This window comes from Trachypithecus francoisi, unplaced genomic scaffold, assembly GCF_009764315.1.
Source record: "Trachypithecus francoisi isolate TF-2019V2 unplaced genomic scaffold, Tfra_2.0 Lachesis_group5, whole genome shotgun sequence".
Taxonomy (NCBI): domain Eukaryota; kingdom Metazoa; phylum Chordata; class Mammalia; order Primates; family Cercopithecidae; genus Trachypithecus; species Trachypithecus francoisi.
The window spans coordinates 77,193,444-77,215,155 of NW_022681470.1; the positions used below are offsets into that span (position 1 = coordinate 77,193,444).

The 21,712-nt window shown below is 36.7% G+C and overlaps 1 protein-coding gene and 1 non-coding gene across 2 annotated transcripts in view; both read right to left on the reverse strand.

Annotated features, from left to right (window-relative positions):
* The window catches only part of EPRS1 (glutamyl-prolyl-tRNA synthetase 1), a 91,752-nt gene that overhangs the window by 18,250 nt on the left and 51,790 nt on the right, over positions 1-21,712 (reverse strand). Inside the window, exons 18-27 of the mRNA XM_033200754.1 lie at positions 18,316-18,672; positions 9,931-10,164; positions 8,511-8,773; positions 5,690-5,741; positions 4,683-4,892; positions 4,258-4,330; positions 2,873-2,952; positions 2,262-2,363; positions 1,588-1,743; positions 919-1,116 (exon numbers count right to left, since the gene is read on the reverse strand). Coding sequence (XP_033056645.1) covers positions 919-1,116; positions 1,588-1,743; positions 2,262-2,363; positions 2,873-2,952; positions 4,258-4,330; positions 4,683-4,892; positions 5,690-5,741; positions 8,511-8,773; positions 9,931-10,164; positions 18,316-18,672 — 1,725 coding nt within the window. The remainder of the gene's footprint in view (positions 1-918; positions 1,117-1,587; positions 1,744-2,261; positions 2,364-2,872; positions 2,953-4,257; positions 4,331-4,682; positions 4,893-5,689; positions 5,742-8,510; positions 8,774-9,930; positions 10,165-18,315; positions 18,673-21,712) is intronic.
* Positions 8,875-8,978, reverse strand: LOC117077087. Its single transcript, XR_004434672.1, has one exon. It is a non-coding gene; the product is annotated as a small nucleolar RNA U13 (small nucleolar RNA).

The following is a 21,712-nucleotide window of genomic DNA, read 5'->3' on the forward strand; positions in this document are numbered from 1 at the left end:
TCCATATATAATGTCTACTAATTACCTGCAAATCACTTACCCATCTAAATGCATTTTCAGCTGACCTACTATATTTCATTTAATCTATTTTACACACACACACACACACACACACATATATATTTTTACCCCAACCTCCCAAGTAGCTGGGACTATCAGTGCATGCCACCACACCTGGCTAATATTTTGTAGACTGGATTTTCCAATGTTGCCGAGGCTTAGTCTCAAACTCCTGGGCTCAAGCAATCTGCCCGCCTTGGCCTCCCACAGTGCTGGGATTACAGATGTGAGCCTGCATGCCCAGCTCATTTAACATATTATAAACCGTTTTTATTTATTTTTTATTTATTTTTTTATCTTTATTTATTTTTTTTTTTTGAGACGGAGTCTCGCTCTGCCGCCCAGGCTGGAGTGCTGTGGCCAGATCTCAGCTCACTGCAAGCTCCGCCTCCCGGGTTCACGCCATTCTCCTGCCTCAGCCTCCCAAGTAGCTGGGACTACAGGCGCCCGCCACCTCGCCCGGCTAATTTTTTTTTGTATTTTTTAGTAGAGACGGGGTTTCACCGTGTTAGCCAGGATGGTCTCGATCTCCTAACCTCGTGATCCGCCCGTCTCGGCCTCCCAAAGTGCTGGGATTACAGGCTTGAGCCACCGCGCCCGGCCTATAAACCGTTTTTAAAAAATGACTTCTAAAAATGTTTATATAAGTAGCTTAAAAATTAAAACAGTAAGAGACAATAAATAATGTAAATGATACACACAGTTACAAAACACTAGGGTCCAGATTGCATTCCACATTGTTTTTATTATCAGAGAAATCTGCCTGAATGATATTCAGAAATCATCCTTTCAAATTTCCTTTAGTAAATATGGCTTGTATTTTATCAAATGAATGATAAACAGGAATATTTTCCTTACCTGAACACATGCTACACGGGGTGGTAATACTAAACCCATGTTGTCTCCATGAACCATGGTCATAACACCAATAGTTCGAGTCGTCAGGCCCCAGGAGTTCTGATAGGCAAATTGCTTCTCTCCTGGTGTCTTTGGATCTTCAAAAACGATTTCAAACATTTTGGAAAAATTCTGCCCTAAATGATGTGATGTTCCTCCCTAAAGTAGAGAAAGATAAGCTTTATTTTTAATAAACTATTACGCCCTTGAAAATTATTACTATTAAGATCACATGCTTTAAAAATGGCACTAGACTTGTCTTTTCTCCCTTTTTTTACATTAAATAAAATTTTTAATTATAAGCATAATTACCATAACAAGAGATTAAGATTAGTCAAAAAATACTATTTACAAGTATTTTGCTCTGGGTAGCTCCTTTTATAGCAGTAATTTTACCTACAACAGTTAAAAAGGAAATCATATTTTAGTAGTAATTCAGGATATGTATCATGACTTAATGAACCATGGAGACAGAGGAATGGGATAGATTTGCTTGAAATTATCATACTAAAGTACACTAAACATTTATTTTTTAAAAGAGTCTACTTCCGTGATGACAGAAGAAATTATTGGATCTGTCCATGGACTGTGCTTACAGTGACTTACGAATCCTATGTGGCAGTTTGATACCTGGATAGCTCTTCCACTAGCAGATATAAATGCTTCTACTGTAGTTGTATAGTCTCCTCCTGCAAATTTTTCCTTTTCCGTCTTTCTTCCTCTTACAACAGGAATTGCCAGGAGTTCTTCATATACCTGAGCATATAAGTCAAGTATCTGCAAGACCTGTAACATTTTAAATGTAAATGTGTTCAAATTTAGGGTACATTTATTCATTAAGATCTATAAAACTGCACTACTTAAGACTAATTGTGTGGGAAAAGAAATACGAACAATAAAAACCTCTTTTTATGAAAAGGTTAAAGCAGCCAGTGTGAATTTATTAAGAAAGATACTCAACGAAGCAATGTAAAAAGAAGTCAAATAACTTTTTAAAATGTATATATAAGTTTAGAATATAAGAGAAAATAAATGTTACGAAAGATACACAATATCAAAATGAAAATTTCCTGAAAAATAACTTTTTATACACATTAAAGCCCAGAAGTATCTTCACCTAAACATTTAAAAGAGCCTATTTCCCTTATTAATAACATTCCAATAAGCAGTTACTTAAATCCATGTACATTTGAATTAATTTGGTTTTGCTTTTAACAGGTGTTACATACATTTTAAATAACAAAATTGTAGAGCCTGAACAAAAAAAATGGAACATAGTTAATATGGAAAATAACTTTTTATACCTCTTCCGCTGCCTCTTCCATGGTAGCAAAAGCACTGTGCCCTTCCTGCCAAAGAAATTCACGAGTACGTAGGAAAGGCTGAGGGTGCTTGAACTCCCAACGCTGGAAGAGACAAGAAAACAATTTAATCATTATAAAGAGTTTTTCAATTTTTTTTTGGAAACAGGATCTTGCTCTGTCCCTCAGGCTGGAGTGCAGTGGTGCAATCATGGCTCACTGAAACCCTCTGCCTCCCAGGCTCAAATGATCCTCCTACCTTAGCCTCCCAAGTAGCTGGGCTACACTACAGGTGCACGTCAACACACCTGGCTAATTTTTAGTAGAGATGTGGTTTTGCCATGTTGCCTAGGCTGGTCTCAAAATCCTGGGCTCAAGTGATCTGTCTGCTCAACCTCCCAAAGTGCTGGGATTATAAGCATGAGCCACCATACCCAGTCACTTTCCAATTTTTATTACCATTTTATATAATAAGTAATCAAAAATCACAATTTATCTTAAATACTTCAAAAATAGTTCCATACTCCCAATCCTTTGAAAATAAAAACCAATATATATATATATTTTTAAAGAACATCAATAATAATAGAATATAAGAGGGGGTGAATACCTACCACCACATTGCACCACTGATTGAGCTTGATGGGCAGGTCTCTGTGTGACTGCACCCATTTTGCATATGCAGGATACATTACTGAAAGGCATGGGAAAATAGAGACAGTCATTTAAGGCTTTATTTCTCCTTTAAGGCTGTAAGAGCTAAACCAGCAAGATAATTAGTAGGAATTAAAATGTAATAAATAAATTTGAAAAATAAAATGTATGTTTGTGTAAATATATTTCCAATGTTTATAGTAAGTGAATAGTATTATTTCATAAAATGTATTACTCAAGGATACAAATCTAAACTTGATCATATTTTACATTCTTCACAGAAGATTTTACATTCTTCACATAATAGTTAACGTACTTTGACAGTTTTCACGTTTGGTTTTTAAAAACACGAATAAAGGTCATATCCTACGTTAAGTTCTCTGCATTCATTGACCTGTTCAATTCTCGCATTCAACCCATAAGTAGGTATCATAATCTCAGTTTTAAAGATGTGGAAAGCTAAGTTTATAGAAGCTAAACAATTTGCTGAATCCAGCAGCTATGTATGAGAAGCAGAATTAATTTATATCTATCTGATGCATCTATTAAGAGTATGAAAGCTCTTGCAATGAATTGCAAAGTGAAGATATCTTAGAATAGCCTTCTCATGATCTATAATTAGTAAACCAAAACAAACACAACTTTGCCAAATAGTCTCAGAGAAAAAAACTGGTATCACAATATTAATAATGTATTATACAAAAGTATCACTAGAAATATCAAATAAGAACAAACAATCCTGAACTCTACAGATGAATGATCACTTTGAAAGATGCTGTAAAGCCCAAAACCTCAAATTTTCCAACGGCATTACCATTTACCATATGTAATTTTAGAAAAATCATTTAATCTTTCAGAGACTTTTCTTTCCCTGCAAAATGGAAATCACAAAAACTGCCCCTGCCTTCCTCACAACACTGTTGTAAGAATAACACAAGATGATGTAAAAGTACTTTGCAACCTATGAACACCCTACATGAATGCAAATCTAAATGTATTATTAAAATTTAAAAATAATTATGGCATAAACATTTGTATTTGCAATATTATAATCAATTCCAACAATAAAAATTATTCTAAGAATAAAATTCCTTGAAAAGTCCTAAAAACTTACAGCATAAAAATGAGTATTTAAAAATCCTATAATTTAATGATAAAGAGCTCTGCAATGAATATTAGAGAATAAAACTCTAGACAACTTAAGTCTGCATTCAATCTTTATCAACACTCATGAAGCTCTGTATTGTCAACAGGGATTATACCTATCACAGTGCTGAGACTCAACTCTAGAAGCTGTCTCTATTGTTCATTGAGCATTCTCCTGCACTCCAAGACCTGTTCTCACCTGTTTCACTAGTAGGACGAATGGCAATTGGTTCTGCCAACTCGGTTTTGCCAGATCTTGTAACCCAAGCAACCTAGTAAAAAAAAAATCATTTTTCATACATTTTTTTCAATAGCATTTTGGAGCAACAGTACAAATGCAGGCAAATTTCCTCTGTTTTAATTTTTGCTATACCAATTTAGGCAAGTTAAAATAGTTGCTGCTGTTCACTGTGAGGAAAGGTATGCACTTACTAACCTTCTAAATATTAAAAGTCAGTTAATTAATGTGACAAAATTATTACTTGCTATAAAGGTAGAAACAGAACTTTTTAACAAAAACGGCTTTACATTTTTCAAAATTGGTTGTTAAACTCAAAAGTTAAAAATATATTTTCAAGTTTGTCAGAGAACACTGCAAAAAAATAAAAAAGCAAGCTCACTTACCTCCGGGGCAAAGTCAGCAATATGAGTCTTCTCTTTCTCTAATGCACCTTGAGACACAAACATGGGGAAGTAGCAGTTTTCAACACCAAGTTTCTTGATCCCAGCATCAAAAAAGTCCTTGATGGCTTCCCAAATAGCATAGGCCCAGGGACGAAGAATATAACAGCCACTTACGTCATGGTATTCAATCATTTCTGACTTTGTAATGACCTTTTTAAAAGAAAAATAGTCTTTAAAGCTTACATTCAACCAAAATTCTAGTATAAGTGGCAAGAGTATGATAACCAAAATTCAAATCTGGAGGCTTCTACTGTTGATACATCCCCTTAATGTGGGAGGTCATAATGGGAGTATAACAGACCTGACTATACTGAAAAACAACACATAACAGGGTTCCAAACTCTAAATAAAGCTTGAATTCCACCGGGCGTGGTGGCTTACACAGGTAATCCCAGGACTTTGGAAAGCTGAGGTGGGTGGATCGCCTGAGGTCAGAAGTTCGAGACCAGCCTTGAATATGGTGAAACCCAGTCTCTACTAAAACTACAAAAATTAGCCGGGCATGGTGGCGTGTGCCTGTAGTCCCAGCTACTCGGGAAGCTGAGGCAGGAGAATTGCTTGAACCCAGAAGATGGAGGTTGCAGTGAGCCAAGATCACACCACTGCACACCGGCCTAGGTGACACAGCGACACTCTCATCTCAAAAAAAAAACAAAAAAATTGAATTCCAATCCTGCCTCTGCTATTGACTATATCTTTGTGGCCTTGAATTAATCCCTTTACTTCAACATAAAAAAAAAAAAAAAAATCACTATCTCATGTTACTACTTTTCAATTCTGGACTTCATGTGAACATGTTGAAAAATAGTGTCATGTTAAATGACTACAGTATGTATTAAAGGCATTATATAACATTATTACTATTGCCTTTGTGGTGTATTTTAGAATCTAAACATAAAGCAGCCATTGAGACTTAAAACATAAAAATCAACTGAATGCATATTCACCTGAGAATACCAATCAGCAAGATTTTCTTCTTTTTTTGCCTCAAGACCCAACCTGCAGATATGAAAAGTAAAAGATAAATCTCTTCATTCAGCAACTGCTTTTAGGTCGAATGAAACCTCTAAAGTTCAAAATAGATTAGTTTTTCTTCAGTATGAGTTATTTCCGTATTTGTAACTTCTCTATATTCATTCCCAAGATAATATTGTGTTTTCTCGTTTTGTTTTTAAGACAGGGTCTCACTCTGTCACCCAGGCTGGAGCACAATGGTGTGATCCTGTCTCACCGCAACCTCGGACTCCTCAGCTCAAGAGATTCTCTCGCCTCCGCCTCCTGAGTAGCTAGGACTATAGGCGCATACAACATCTGGCTTATTTTTTTATTTTTTATTTTTGGTAGAGTCAGGGTCTCGCTATGTTGCCCAGGCCAGTCTTGAACTCCTGGCCTCATACAATCCTCCTGCTCCGGCTTCCCCGAGTGCAGGGATTACAGGCACAAGCCACTATGCCTAGCCCCTAAGATAACGTTTTTAACCTAAAAAAACAGTAGAAATGCCGGGCACAGTGTCTCACACCTGTAATCCCACCACTTTGGGAGGCCGAGGCGGGCAGATCACCTGAGGTTGGGAGTTTGAGACCAGCCTGACCAACATGGAGAAACCCTGTCTCTACTAAAATTACAAAATGAGCTGGGCATGGTGGTGCATGCCTGCAATCCCAGCTACTTGGGAGGTTGAGGCAGGAGAATGAATTGCTTGAACCAGGGAGGCAGAGGTTACCGTGAGCCGAGATTGTGTCATTGCACTCCAGCCTAGGCAATAAGAGCAAAACTCCGTCTCAAAAAAAAAAAAAAAAAACAGCAGAGACATCTCTTAAAAAGTTGTGAGACATTATCCACAAAATCTAGGAAAGCCAAATGTAACAAAAGCTATGATTCTATGCAGACATCTCTTTTACAAGGCTCTTTTTAAGGTAATGAATTTGTGATAGAGACAGAGCGTGTTCACACCTATTCTCCCACTAAAAAAGAAGAATCTTATGCCAGTTAAAATTATAGTAAGATCACCATTTCACTGAAAGTAAAACCTAAAAAGTAATAAAAACAATGGCTATAAATACACACATATATGTATGTGTACTTATGTGTGCATATTGGCCAAATTTCTGCAAGTTTTTCTTTTTCTTTTTTTGAAATAGTCTCACTCCATCACCCAGACTGGAGTGCACTGGTCCGATCTCAGCTCACTGCAACTTCCACCTCCCGGGTTCAAGTGATTCTTGTGCCTCAGCACCCCTTCCCCCACCCGAGTAGCTGGAATTACAGGTGTGTGCCATCATGCCTGGTTAATTTTTTTGTAATTTTATTAGAGACGGAGCTTTGACATGTTGGCCAGGCTGGTCTCGAACTCCTGACCTCAAGTGATCCGCCCACCCCAGCCTCCCAAAGTGCTGGCATTACAGGTGTGAACCACTGCGCCTGGCCTTAAGTTTTTCTTTTAACTAGAATAAAAGTTGCAGAGATAGACGCTTGTAAAATAAACTAGGTCTGTAATAAAAAACTATTTCAGACAATAATCATTTTTTGAAATATCAGCAATTATTCAGGATAGAGTATGGTCTCCTTTTGGAGTTTAGAAACAAGGTTTTACTGGCTAAAAATTTTAATGTATTTGCATTTGCATTCTCCATTGTTTCACTATGACATACCTCAATAAAATAACTCTATGAAAGTTCTAGCACTTTCACAAGCACTAAGAAAGTAAAAGGTGAAAAGTTCTACACTCTCTTCTACCCTGCTATAACTCTGGCTATTCAGTTTAATAGTCAAAAAGAAAAACATCTGTTGCATTCTCTTGTTTAAGGAGACACTGCGTATATGATATGAGAGCTAAGAGCCAGCAAAATTTGATACTCAGCTAAACAAATGTAAAACCAAAGTATTTCAGTAACAGTTTTTTCTTCTCATTAAGCCATTAAGGAAAACCCATCATGAAGTTCACTCTAATTGTGGAGAGAAACAAAAAATTACAATCATGTGTCACTTAATAACATGAATATATTCTGAGAAATACGTTGTTAGGTGATTTCATCATTGTGCAAACATCATAGCTTGTTATACTTCAATGCCAACATCAAGTGCCATATATCAGGTTTCTATACATGCTCCGTTATAATCTTAGGGACCAATGTCACATAAGTAATCCACTGTTGATTGACACATCATTATGTGGTGTATGACTGTACATTATTCACAGATTGGAAGATCCTTAAAGAGCCATCTATCCCACTGTTTTGTCTTTAGTCAGTTTTGTCTTATATTTAAACTATCAATTTTTTAATTGAGAATGAAGCTCTCACTTAGTCCCCACAAAAGATCTTCATTTGAAAAAAATCTGCTTAAGGTGCAAAACAATGTGTATAATTAGGCTACCAATTATGTTTAAAAAGGAGAGAAAACATGTATGTATATTTGTGTGTGTGATACATATATATCTGTATTTACTTCAATAATAAATGAAAATCGCCAACAGACACAGAAGAAATTGTTAACAGTGGCTACCGATTGATTACGGTGGTGGGGAAAAGTGGAAAGATGGGAAACACGCACAGGAACTTCTTATATTCTGAGATTCTTGAACCAAACAAACGGGTTACCTATTTTAAAAATTAAATGGAAAATTAATAAATGCTATCTGCTGACATTACAGTTTTAGTGTTCTCTAACAATGTGATAAACTAATCAAAATTTGTTTTAAAAAATATTAAGAGCTGAATTCATTCAAAGCTCTGCTTTGCTTCAAATGAAGTTTCTGCAATTCATTACCTGGTCTGTTTCTTAGGGCCCTGTCCTTCTCCTGCTCCACTTGATGAGAGCCCACCTCCTTGGTTTTTAGAAGGGTCTTTCCTTTGGCCATCATTTTGTTTCTGAGGCTTATTCTGCTTTTCAGATTTATTTTCTTTTTCTTTCTTCTTCTTATCTTTGTCCTCAGCTCCAGTGGCTGACACAGGCTTATACTCTACTCCTATCAAAGACTTGTACTGTGCCTTTAGCTGAAGGAGTTCTTGTACAGCTATATCTACTTGATCCTTTAGTTTAACAAAAGAGGAAAAAGACAGTATTTAATTCAAGTCATTGTCTAAGCATACTTAAACAAATACAATGCTCAAAGCTTTCTTTTATCCCCCAACATCAGATGGGTAATGTGCCCAGGTGGTAATAAGGTTCGAGGGAGGCATATCTCACATATGAGTGTGAAAACTCAACCATCACACTTAGGAACTACAAAAGGATCTGTCCAAAGTTTAAAAGCAGATTTGCAAGCACAATTAAAGACAGGGATTTGGGGACAGAAGGGCAAATTTGGGGTAGGTGTTACACCAACTATTGAAATTATAAAGATTATTATAAACAGGGATAGAATTGTGCAAACTGTGACTGGAAAACAGCATGGTTTATAACTGCACTATCCAAATAGTAGTCATGTGGTTCATTTAAAGTAAATAAAATTAAAAATTCACTTCCTAAGTCACCATAATCACATTTCAAATGCTCATGTGGCTAATGACAATACTGTTACAGCATATTTCCATCACTGCAGAAAGTTCTACTAGAAAGCACTGGTATCTAACATGTATTCCATAGGAATCTAAGTTAAAAGCCATTAAATTACGTAAGTTGAACATTTCACAATTATAAAGAGGAGATAATGGTTATCAAGTTCTAATAAAGTTAAATTTCAAAATTACGACTGTCTTCCACTCATGTGAATCTGTACAAAAAAATCTACTCCTAAAAAGATAACAGAATTAGCACAGACTACTAAGAGCTCAAAATAAAACCTATTATTTCAGTTTGACAGAGCTTTAGGAGAAAGAATGAAAAAGAGCTTTAGGAGAAAGAATGAAAAATTAAGGGCCTTCAATGGGTGAGCACTGTGCTAGGGTCTAGGTCACTATTCTGGATCTTACAGATTGGAGGGAAACAAACAATTTAACAATTAAAATACAGTCTGTTTAAGTACTATGTCAGTGATGGGCTGTGTCATATGAAAACATCCAGTCAAATCTAGTTGGAGTAAGAAACAATCAACAAGGAAAGTTTCTCTAAAAGGCAAGGTAGGAGAATTGAGAACTGAAATATGAGTAGAAGTTAGCTAGATTTGATGGGGCAGAAAACACTTAAGGCAAAGAAAATACTCTGAAATGTAAAAAACAAAAACACATAAACAAAATAACCCACTAACCTTAGGGGCTTTTTCAGTTTTAAGTTTCCGAACTACTTCTCCTTGAGAAGCTACTTTGTCAAAAAGTAATTTGGCTTCTGGTGTTTCTAAACCAGCAGGTTCAGAATTTCTGGTTGGGCTTGAATCTGAACTTTGAGATAATGGGGGCTGACCAGGTATGTACTCCTTCCCAGTTTTTTCTTTATATTGAGCTTTCAGGGACAGTAAGCATTCTACAGCTTCATTTATTTTAGCCTAAAACAAAAGAGAGATAGAGATATTTATAAAACTTTGGAAATTTCTGGAAATTTCAATGCCATTTAAAAATTTTTAATTATGAAAAAATCATTCCCATAAGTTAATCATGGGGAAACCTATATTAAATCATCAGCCTAAAATAAGAGATAAAGCTAAAGAAAAATTTAAAACATCGATTATATATAAGCCAAAGAAATAAACAAAAATACAATTCAACATACAACAGTGTAACTTTCTATTTTACGTAAGTAAACAGACAAATAATAGAACATCTAAGTAAACTGTCAGTGTCAAGACCTGGGTCTATAAATAGTGAAGTCAGAATTTACAAAATCAGAATAAAGATCAGATCAATGGCTTTGCCTATACAAACCTTATTTTCCACTGCTTATTAAACAGAAATTAAAGACAATTTTGGGAAAAAAGGAAGTTTGGGTCCAACTAACGAATAGTTACATCAATTTTACAAATTGACAATGAGATGAGAAAGCATGTTGAAGTTTTTAGACACTTACCTATATATTTTAATCTCTGATACTTTAACATAATAATAAAAAAGAATGATACACTCAGCCCAACCGAGACACTTGTGACTCTCTAGCAGAGAATGACAGCAACACAGGCAAAGGCCCCAAGCTGGACACCTTATCTGAAATGGTGCTACTATCTCACTACAAACCAGTGTACCACTGGGAACCTCGAGGTATCAATCAAAATAGATAGGAAAAGTGTCTCCAAATCACCCTATCCAATCTTGACTGCTACATTCTAATAATGCTCCAGATAGCTAAATGAAACCAGGCAGAAGCCATGAAGAATACTCAAATGGGGGTCAGAGGAATGCAGGATACCAATGGTATACCTTCAAAAAATTTGCATCTATGAGGCAGCAAAGCACACTTCCTCATCCAGCTACTTTATAACGTCTTCTGTCATTAAGAGTGTCACACCAGGCACCACATAAAGGTAGTAAAATTCAGAGAAAATGTACAAAGAGAGGATGAGAGTAAACTGTCTGATTTGTACTCTTGATTTGTCTCTGGTTTATTGTTTTTAGGAAAGAGTTTTCACAGTAGAAACTACTTTATCTTAAGAAAAAGGGCCAAGCTGGCCGGGCGCGGGGGCTCAAGCCTGTAATCCCAGCACTTTGGGAGGCCTAGACGGGCGGATCACGAGGTCAGGAGATCGAGACCATCCTGGCTAACACGGTGAAACCCCGTCTCTACTAAAAAATACAAAAAAAACTAGAAGGGCGAGGTGGCGGGCGCCTGTAGTCCCAGCTACTGGGGAGGCTCAGGCAGGAGAATGGCGTAAACCCAGGAGGCTTGCAGTGAGCTGAGATCCCGCCACTGCACTCCAGCCTGGGCTACAGAGCAAGACTCCGTCTCAAAAAAAAGAAAAAGAAAAAGAAAAAGGGCCAAGTTAATCAGACATACGAGAATCAAGAGGAAAAAAAAGGGCAATTTCCACCAGCTAAAATAAAAATGGAAAAGAAGGAACTTCCCTGCAACTATTTCTAGAAAAAGACGACTATCTGAAAGAAGCTCCATTTTACACTCTAAGCAGGTATTCATTAGAGCTTAAAGTCAGATGGCACACTTTTCACACAGAAAAAAAAAACAAAAAACTCATTTGCCAAGATTATAATTTGAAACATTATTATAAAGGAGAAAATTAAGATGAGCAAACCACTCTGTTATTGAATGAGATACTCCTAATAAAGCTTTATATTCATACATTTCCCCTCCCATTGGGAAATGGAATATTTTAGATAACTAAGTAAATTAGTCAGGTTATTTTTCCAAAAAGAGTGAAATTGTACTAATCACTACCATGCAATCTTCCCTGATGATTTAGAAGGTATCTAAAGATTCTTGAGAGAATTTGAATTATAATATGAAAAGTATCATTATCATTTTATGGCATATTTAGTCTGTGCCAGACACTATACTAAATGCTGTACATGGTATATTATTTAACTCTCAAAACAACCCTTAGAGAAGTTAAGTTTAGAAAGATTAAGTTCCTTCCCCAGAGTTACACAATAAGTAGTAGAGCTAGTATTTGAATCTCGGGTTTATTCCAGAGGCTATGATCTTGACCACTACGGTTTGCTTAGCGTTACAGAAAACAATGATCTAAATGTGCATTTTATTCCTACTAACATGCTATGAAAACTGCTTTTTGAAAGAGATCTTTGAATAGTACTCTGAGTTTGTCTCTTAGAATATACAATGAAGAACTGATGGGTGGAGAATAAATTATCTCTTAATACTAGTTTTCTGGATTAAAAGACATTTACAAAGAGACACTGGGTGGTATACTATTATTTAGTACAATATCATACACAGCAGAAGCTGAAAGAGCATTGCTAGTAGAATTTAAGTTGTCAGTGGACAAAGACTGTTTTAAACTTACCCAACATATGCCAATACAAACAGAAAAGGTTTTCAGCAAATAATTGCTCATGTGGATTAACGAGAAAAAGAAACAACCTACACAAAAGACTTTGGTAAAGGTTTAAGATGGGAATTTGAAATAAGTAAAAGTGATGCTAATATTATGACTAAAAACTGGGAAGTTAAATAAAACGGAGAAAATGGACAAACTTCTGATTACATCCTGACTACATTCGGAATGAGTACTCAAACAGCTATTTTTTCAGCAGCCACTAGATGTAAACGTTTCTCCATGGGGAAAGGAGTGAACTTTTAAAAACAAAAAACAAACAAACAAAAAAACTGGAACGTTATCCATTTGAAATAATAGAACCTTTCAAAATAGCCTGGGTATCTCAATTCTAAATGCAAAAACTTTTCTCAAAAATACTTTTTTCAAACTTGTTTTTTTCCAACTTTATTACCAGTCACTCACTTTTGCTCCTTACTGGCATATCTAAGAGAACTATATCTACACACATTAGTAATGATGACTCCTGAAAGCAGAGATTCTCACTTGGTGGGGAGGAGGATGAATGAGTGGTAATCAGAAGAGAAAATCCTTCCAAGTAAGTGAGGGAAGAGAGTGATGATGCTTGTATAATATTTTTTAAAGTCTGCTGGGAGATTTAGTAAACTAAAATTTCACAGGTTTCAAAGAAAGACATTTTAAGAAAATAATTAACCGAGCGTGTGTAGCTTAAATACCTACACCTGTAAGGAATAACCAATTACTGAAACCTGATTCTAGGAGCCAATACAGCATAGGGTAGACCCCAGATCTTGATGTCAAACCTAAATTAGAACACAACACCTGTTCTCCTGCTGATCAACTGGGCTGATTCGTTTACCTAAATCACAATGTACCTGCTACTTTTCTCTGATACAGATCAATTAACACAAATTCTGAAGATTTTCCAGAAGATCCTCAAGCTGATGTAAGTCTTGTGAAGTATCCTGAACCACAATCTGATGTAAGATGCATTTATATTTGTTTAGATCAAAATCAATTTTGCATTAAGTACTAAATACAGATATAGCTGGAATTCACTACACACGTTACAAACAACATCAAGAAAAAGATAGGCTTTTTTCTTATTTCCTTCCCTGCAACATTTATCTTTTGGCCTGAGACATCTTAAAGCTATTTGGGTGAGAGTGCAGGGTGGCAGTTTCCTAGAACAACCTACTTAATGGACAAAGGGGTACAGTAATGTATGTCCTTTCCTGATAAACTGTGATTTAGGTTTTAAAAAACAGTAACATTGGTGTAAAAAATAAAAGAGCAAAGATTGGCAAGATGAATTATTGGGGACATAAAATACTAGGTGCCATGAATTAAAATGCTGCAACTACAGAAGCAAATGGTGATTCAACCCCTCTCCACATAGACTGCATATGGCATAAAGAGAGAACATTTGTGACAAAACAGTTGTGAATTATTTTTATTTAATAATCATTTGATTTTGTTGTTACTTGATTTTTAAACAACTGTTAACTATAATGGTTCTCAAAACTCTTTCTTACATAATAAATATTTAGGCTATGTGAGTCTCGGTTGCAACTATTCAACTCTTTAACTGTAGCATGAAAACAGCCATAGACAATACGTAAACTAATGACTGTGTCTGTATTCCAATAAAATTTCACTTACAGGCTGGGCGCAGTGGCTCACACCTGTAATCCCAGCACTTTGGGAGGCCAAGGCGGGTGGATCACCTGAGGTCAGGAGGTCGAGACCAGCCTGACTAACATGGTAAAACCCGTCTCTACTAAAAACAAAATACAAAATTAGCCAGGCGTCGTGGCGCGCACCTGTAATCCCAGCTACTTGGGAGGCTAAGGCAGGAGAATTGCTTGAACCCGGGAGGAGGAAGTTACAGTGAGCTGAGATCTCGCCATTGCACTCCAGCCTGGGCAATGCAGCGAGACTCCATCTCAAAAAAAAAAAAAATTCATTTACAAGGAACAGGTATACAGCCAGACCCAGCAGCTCAGGCTTATAATCCCAACACTTTGGGAGGTCAAGAAGGGAGGACGGCTTGAGTACAGAAGTTCAAGACCAGTCCTGTTAACACGGTGAAACCCCATCTCTACAAGCAATACAAAAATTAGCCAGGCCTAGTGGCATGTGCCTGAACTTCCAGCTACTTAGGAGACTGAGATGGGAGGATTGCTTGGGAGGGTGAGGCTGCAGTGAGCCATGATCGAGTCACTGCACTCCAGCCTGAGCAACAGAGCAAGACCCTGTCTCAAAAGAAAAAGAAAAGAAATTTGTTTTAAAGTGGCTTTAATTTTTAAAGTAACTTAATATTAAGCGTTATTATATCTTTAGTGTATTCTCTGTTATGCACCTCACACTATATCAACTTGATCCATTATTTTATGCAGCAACCCACTGAGCAGGAGAAAAAGAGTAAGAGGAACAAAAGATGGCAGACTTGATGGACTTCAAGTTTTTATTACTTGCTCGTCTTTTTGCTTATACTTTGCCTTTATGCTTAAAAGTTATTTCATAGAAGCATCTATCTGATCCTGAAGCAGGAAAGAGAAGATTAAAAAACAAAACAAAACAAAACAAAACAAAAAACAGAGCAAGAAAAGTCTAGTTGAAGCTGGTAACCTAAAACTTCAGCTGGTCACCTTCCTTCCCTTTCAACATGACACAGTAAAATAACCACCTTTGTAGAAAACTGAATGGTTAAGAGGCTTAGGCAAATTATTAATGTAAAACAAGCACAGACTTGCTAAATAATGATAAACTAGTAAAACTATAACTCTCTAGTGCTTTCAATGGGATGCCCCACTGTCACCACCTCTCAAGGTACATAACATGGGAATCAGTCAGTACTTTAATCTAGGCTTTGTAAATTTCAGGAAGTTACTTTCATATTCAGTTTCTCCTCTGTTGCTAAAACAAGCAAACAGAAAAAGTAGCATTCTTTGAATATTTTTGTACATGGCTCTTGGGAAGACTAAAAAGTGTATGGTACACAGTGCCAGATGCAGGCTAAATGCTAGTGCCATTTCTAATAACTGGGTTCATTCTTTAGAGGAGAAGAAACATTTACTACTGCTAGCATTCAGAGAAAAAATACATGTAGTAGAGCAGGTCCTTGAAGAACACTGTTTTGTTTGATGTCATTTCATCATAACTTTGAAGAGGAAAAAAACGTTGATTCCCAGCCAAAGCCACTGTCTGTGTGGAACATGTGCATTCTCCCATGTCTGCATTGAGTTTTCTCTGGGAACTCCGGTTTCATTCCACATCCCAAAGCTGCACACATTAGGTGAACTGGTGAGTCTAAATGCTCCCGGTCTGAGTCTTGGTGTGTGTGAGTGTGCCCTGCAATGGAATGTCTTATCCAGGGCTGGTTCCTGCCCTGAGTCCTGAGCTGGCCACCCAAAACCCTGAACTGGAATAACTGAGTAAATAATTATCTGACTTGTCTTTATTAATCTTTCTTAAATGTATATATAGCTCACATCGTTTCCATTAGAAGTGTTTGGGTCTTTATTTAGAGGTCTGTGTAATGCAAAAATAATAATTTTAAAAAGAAAAAGAAGACAAAATACTACAAAAGAAAAAGAAAAAACGAAGACAACAACAACAATAAAAAAACACAAGAAGTTTGTGTAATGTGATGTTTTTGGGATCAGAAATATGCCAGGTAACTTAATTCTTGTTTATCTCAATTAGCCTATTGTTGTTATACATCATTTTGCTTAAAGTCTCAGTTTCCAAGAACCTATGAACAACATTAAGACTTACTATATTTTGAAACACAGATATGGTATAAAGTAGGCAGCATTCAATAAATGTAAGTCAGACTAAACTGAAGTCAGATTTATTTCAGTATCACATTTATTATTATTTAAATACCTAATAAATTACCTATCCAATTACCAAAGCAATTTAGATCTTTACTTAAGCTGACTTTTCATAACCTCAACAGTGTTATTTTATGAAAGCATGATGTAACCCATTAACACAAAAGGATGGGTGATGGATTCATAGTTGACTGTTACTCCAAGTATAATGGTTTCTGTTGTTACTATTTCACCCATAATTAAGCTGACAAAAATTGGCACATAATCTCAATATATTCTACTTACAACAAAGAAATTTGAAGACCAAAGCCCTTCCCTTCAAATTACACTTAGAGAGGAGTACATATTTAGTTTCCAGCAGATACAGTGCAAAATGCTCCCAACCTCCCCAAGAGGTAGGAAACATTGCGAATTTATATCCTAAACTCATACATCCAGCAGCAATTATTCCTCGAAGCAAAGCTGTTTTAGATAATCATGGTTCTTCGGGATCTCAACAGGCTATTTAGGTTGGTGCAAAAGTAGTAACTGTGGTTTTTGCCATTAAAAGTAACGGTAAGAACCGCAATTACTTTTGCATCAACCTAACAAAGGCTTTCTCACAGTTCACAATGGAGTGACAGAAAAACATTAATTCCTGGGGCAAGACCTCAAAATGTGAGGTCAAATATTCATGATTGAAAGTATCTTAGGTGGCAGGGTTTCATGTCAGATGCTAGCAACTTATTGATGAGGTGAGGAACTTACCGAATTCTCCAGACTGAGCCTAGGACCCTGACAGGACAACAGATCGGACATTTTAGAACAAATCCCTTTCCTGCCACATAAGTCAAGCCTCGTGGTGTACCATACCTCTCTGTGTATGTGCCACAGCCTAAATTCTACAATTTTTTGCAGCTCATCAGAGGCTGAATTGTTTCTTGTTGCAGTACTATTTATCTGATCACATCTTAGAACTATGCTGCTGTTTGAGTAGAACTACCTACCTTCATTATTAAATATGATCTTTCACAGTCTATACAGATGCCATTCCCTTTGTCTCTTACTTACATCAAGTAAGTCCATTTCACACTAGGTGCCACACCCACTTGGCTAAATGTTTTGCCTAAGGACATACTGAAACAAGAATATAATTTATACGTCAGTCAAAATTTCATATAATTTGAAGGCCCTGCTATGAAAAGTTGGAGATAATCACAGGTCAAAAACCTCCTGACAATCCATTTGTTATTCCCTGAATACGCTTTGTACCTTCTGACCTCTACCTCTGCTGATACTGTCTTCTACACTAGCAGTTCTCAAAGCGTGGTGGTCCCTGGGACAGCAGCATCAGCATCACCTGAGAAACTTTCTAGAAATGTGTATTTTCCACATGCTCTGAATCTACTGAAGAAGAAAGTCAAGGGGCAGGGCCTAGCAATCCATGTTTTAGCAAGCCAGTAATTCTGGTGTACAGTGAAGTTTGAGAACCATGGTTCCACACTTAAGAGTGCCTTGTTCTGATCTTTTTTCCCCATAATGGCTGATTCTACTTCAGGATGATTTTAAATATCCTTTATAAATTGTTTCTGCCTTTGTTGCCACTTGAAAACACAAACCCTTCACATAGCAATTTATACATATCACAAAGGATTACAGTCACATCACACAAGAGTACAGGGAGTCTGTACGTTTCCTTCCCAGTAAGCCACGCCTCAACTAGATTATGAGCTTCTTACATATATTTTCAGAGTCTGACACATAGCAGGTATCAATTAATGTTGATTATTACATCAAAATATGAGCAGTCTATGTTTTATAAGAAGATGAGACTACCCTAAGCAGTTTGAATTCATACACTTAGTGAAAATGTGGTCTTGACTTTCTCTAACATACTGACCTTAGGGGCTTTTTCAGCTTTTAGCTTACGAACCACCTCCCCTTGTGCAGCAACTTGATCATACAGAGATTTACTTTCCAGAATACTTGCTGACGAATTAGAAGAAATATTCTGTCCTATTTCAGCAGGAGGGTTTCCAGGTTTATATTCCTGGCCAGTTTTCTCCTTATATTCAGCTTTCAAAGACAAAAGCTGTTTTACAGCTGCATCTATATCTTCCTTTGGTGCTTTCTTGGCTTTTAATTCACGAACCACATCTCCTTGAACAGCCACTCTATTGTAAAGGACCAAGGAATCCTCAGATGTAGTACAATTATTCAGAGAAGGTGTTGGTCTTTCCTTAAAAGGAGCAGAGGTCTACCAAGAGAGAAAATCAAAAGTAAAATAATTAATTCATATTAAATGTTTTCCCATAAAATTATTTCAAACTGATTGTTTTATAATGTTTCCAATTTAAAACAAAAACTTTAAACTTCAATCCCTTAAAAAGCTTAAATGAATAATCTCATTCCTAAGTATTTATCCTAATGAAAAATGACAGGAGTAAACACAGATAGAGGTACATACAAACTCACTGGAGCATTTTTACTATAGTAAAAACCTGAAAATGCCCTAAATCTTTGTCATTAGGGGACTAAAGAAATTATAACATATCCATCAGGTCTGAGACTAAATCACTGCTCTACCATATACTCACTGTGCAACTCTGAGTTAGTTATTTAAGCTGCTTCCTAACTATAAAAGGGGGATAACCATATTTAACCCATCAAGTTGATGGGAAAATAAAAAGTAATCTGTGTAAAGCTGTTAGTCACAAAGGCTGAGAAAAAGTGAGTATCAATAAGCATTAGCTATCACTATTAATTTTTTAAGAGATAAAATATAGCTAGATTGTTGATAAGGCAAGACCTCCATGAAATTCTGTGATATAACTGTAATTCATCATTGTGGAACAGTTTCATTTGTGTAAAATTATAAGTTTACAGGTATATATTTGTATATAAGTAAATGCAACAAATCTAGAGCTATGTTCACTAAAATCAACCGTGAAGAGTGAATATACTACTTTTTGCATGCTTTCTGCTGCCTACACTGCATTCTTCCCTACTGAAACCTTTCTAACATTAAAACTCAGTTCACATTATACCTTCCTTACACCTTTTTCCTTTAAATGATCTGCCACTTAATTTTTCAGAATAATCTTATCCATATTCACAGTCTTAGGTACAAATTTCAAAAATTTCCATCTCTATTCCAGAATTCTGACCTGCTCCCAGACCCAGCATTTTCAATGTCTTCAAGACATCTTTACCTAACCACCTAACAGGCATCTCAAGCTGTATCAGAGTTGCATTTTACACAGGGGTTAGGCTCTCAAGTGGGCATGTCAGTAAAGAAAACCCATCACGCAAAATCCCCCCCCATAATTCCTTAAATCACTCATAGTATTTTTAGTGAGGTTCTATATATACACTCATAAACTCTAACATGCATATATAAATGCATATTATACATTAAAGAATACAATTCATTAGCCACCCTATATCAAAAAAATATATTTGTTCAGCAACATTTTTTTTTTTTTTTTTTTGAAACAGAGTCTCACTCTGTCGCCAGACTGGAGTCCAGTGGCGTGATCTCAGCTCACTGCAATCTCTGCATCCTGGATTCAAGCTATTATCATGCCTCAACCTCCAGAGTAGCAGGGATTACAGGCCTGCACTACCATACCCAGCTAATTTTTGTATTTTTAGTAGAGACGGGGTTTCACCATGTTGGCCAGGATGGTCTCCATCTCCTGGCCTCGTGATCTGTTTGCCATGGCCTCCCAAAGTGCTGGGATTACAGACTTGAGCCATCGCACCCGGCCTGTTCTGCTACATTTAATTTGCAACATAAATCATCACAATCATGGTTAGTAAACGGGAACATATAAGTGAAACACACACATACACAAACACTGCTTTGTGTGTGATTTTTCCCAATGTATTCAAGTTTTATGTCAAATAAAGAAGCATGCAGGAACAAGCTTTTCATGATTAAAGAGAAAACTTTAGAAATACATTGACAATCTGAAGAAAAACCCAAAAACCTTTTGTATAAGTGCCTTCCTTAAACGAGGATGGTGCTTAAAAAACGTTTTTTACCGTCACATTAAGCCATCTGATGAAACAGTACATGGGGATGGAAACTTCAAAGACGTATTCTCATCTGCTAAAACTTAAAAATAAAAACAAACCCCAAAAAACTGACAAAGCAGGCAATACCCTGGATGAGAATTTAATTTTGATAGTATCAGCCTCTGTTGGAGACAAATATCCTCAAAGATCTACACATCACAGGGAAAAGCATTATTATTCTTCAGGTTTAAAGCTGCAAAGTATCTCTGACTGCAGTACTGGGTATAAGTGCCAGTCAACTGTACCTGAATTTTGAATTTCTATTCAAAAGTGTGCAGGTTTCAAAGCATGTCCACACTTTTTTTTTTACTTTCCTCCCACCAAGAAGGGGGGTGTCTGTGCACTCTCCTGAATCTGAGCAAGCTTGTTACTGATTTGAGCAACAGAGCATAGCAGAAATGATGCTATGTGAGACTTCCGAGGCTAAATCATAAAATGGAATGCTCCTTTTACCTCATCTACCGGACACTTACTTTTGGAGGCCTTAAATGACAGTTAAGAAGTCTTATTACCCTGACACTGCCATGCTGGAGAGGCCACTTGCAGCTTTTCCAGTCGACTATTCCACCTGAGCTCCCAGCCAACACCAATATCAACTTGGCATCCAGGTGAGGAAACAATTTTAGAAGACAGCCCAGGCCAGGCGCAATGGCTCATGCCTGTAATCCCAGCACTTTGGGAGGCCGAGGTCGGTGGATCACCTGAAGTCAGGAGTTCAAGACCAGCCTGGCCAACATGGTAAAATCCCATCTCTACTAAAAATACAAAAAAAATTAGCTGAGCATGGTGGTACATGCCTGAAGTCTGAGCTACTTGGGAGGCTGAGGCAGGAAAATCGCTTGAACCCAGGAGGTGGAGGTTACACTGAGAAGAGATCATACAACTGCACTCCAGTCTGGGCAACAGAGTGATACTCCACCTCAAAAACAATAAAATAAAATAAAAACAGAATACAGCCCAGTTGAGTCTTTGACAGCCCAGTTGAGTCTTTGATGACTGCTACCCAGCCACCATCTGACTGAAACCATATGATATACACAGGTTTTAGTGGTTTGCCTCAACTCTGTTTTTCTTGATAAATCAGCTGTTATTTTTAGTATGCGATTTCGCAGAACATGAAGTTTTTCAAGAACTCATATTAATTTATAGCATAACATCAGTTATCTTTCTAGGATATGTAAAAAATGAGAGGCACAGGTGGGAACTGGGACCAATGA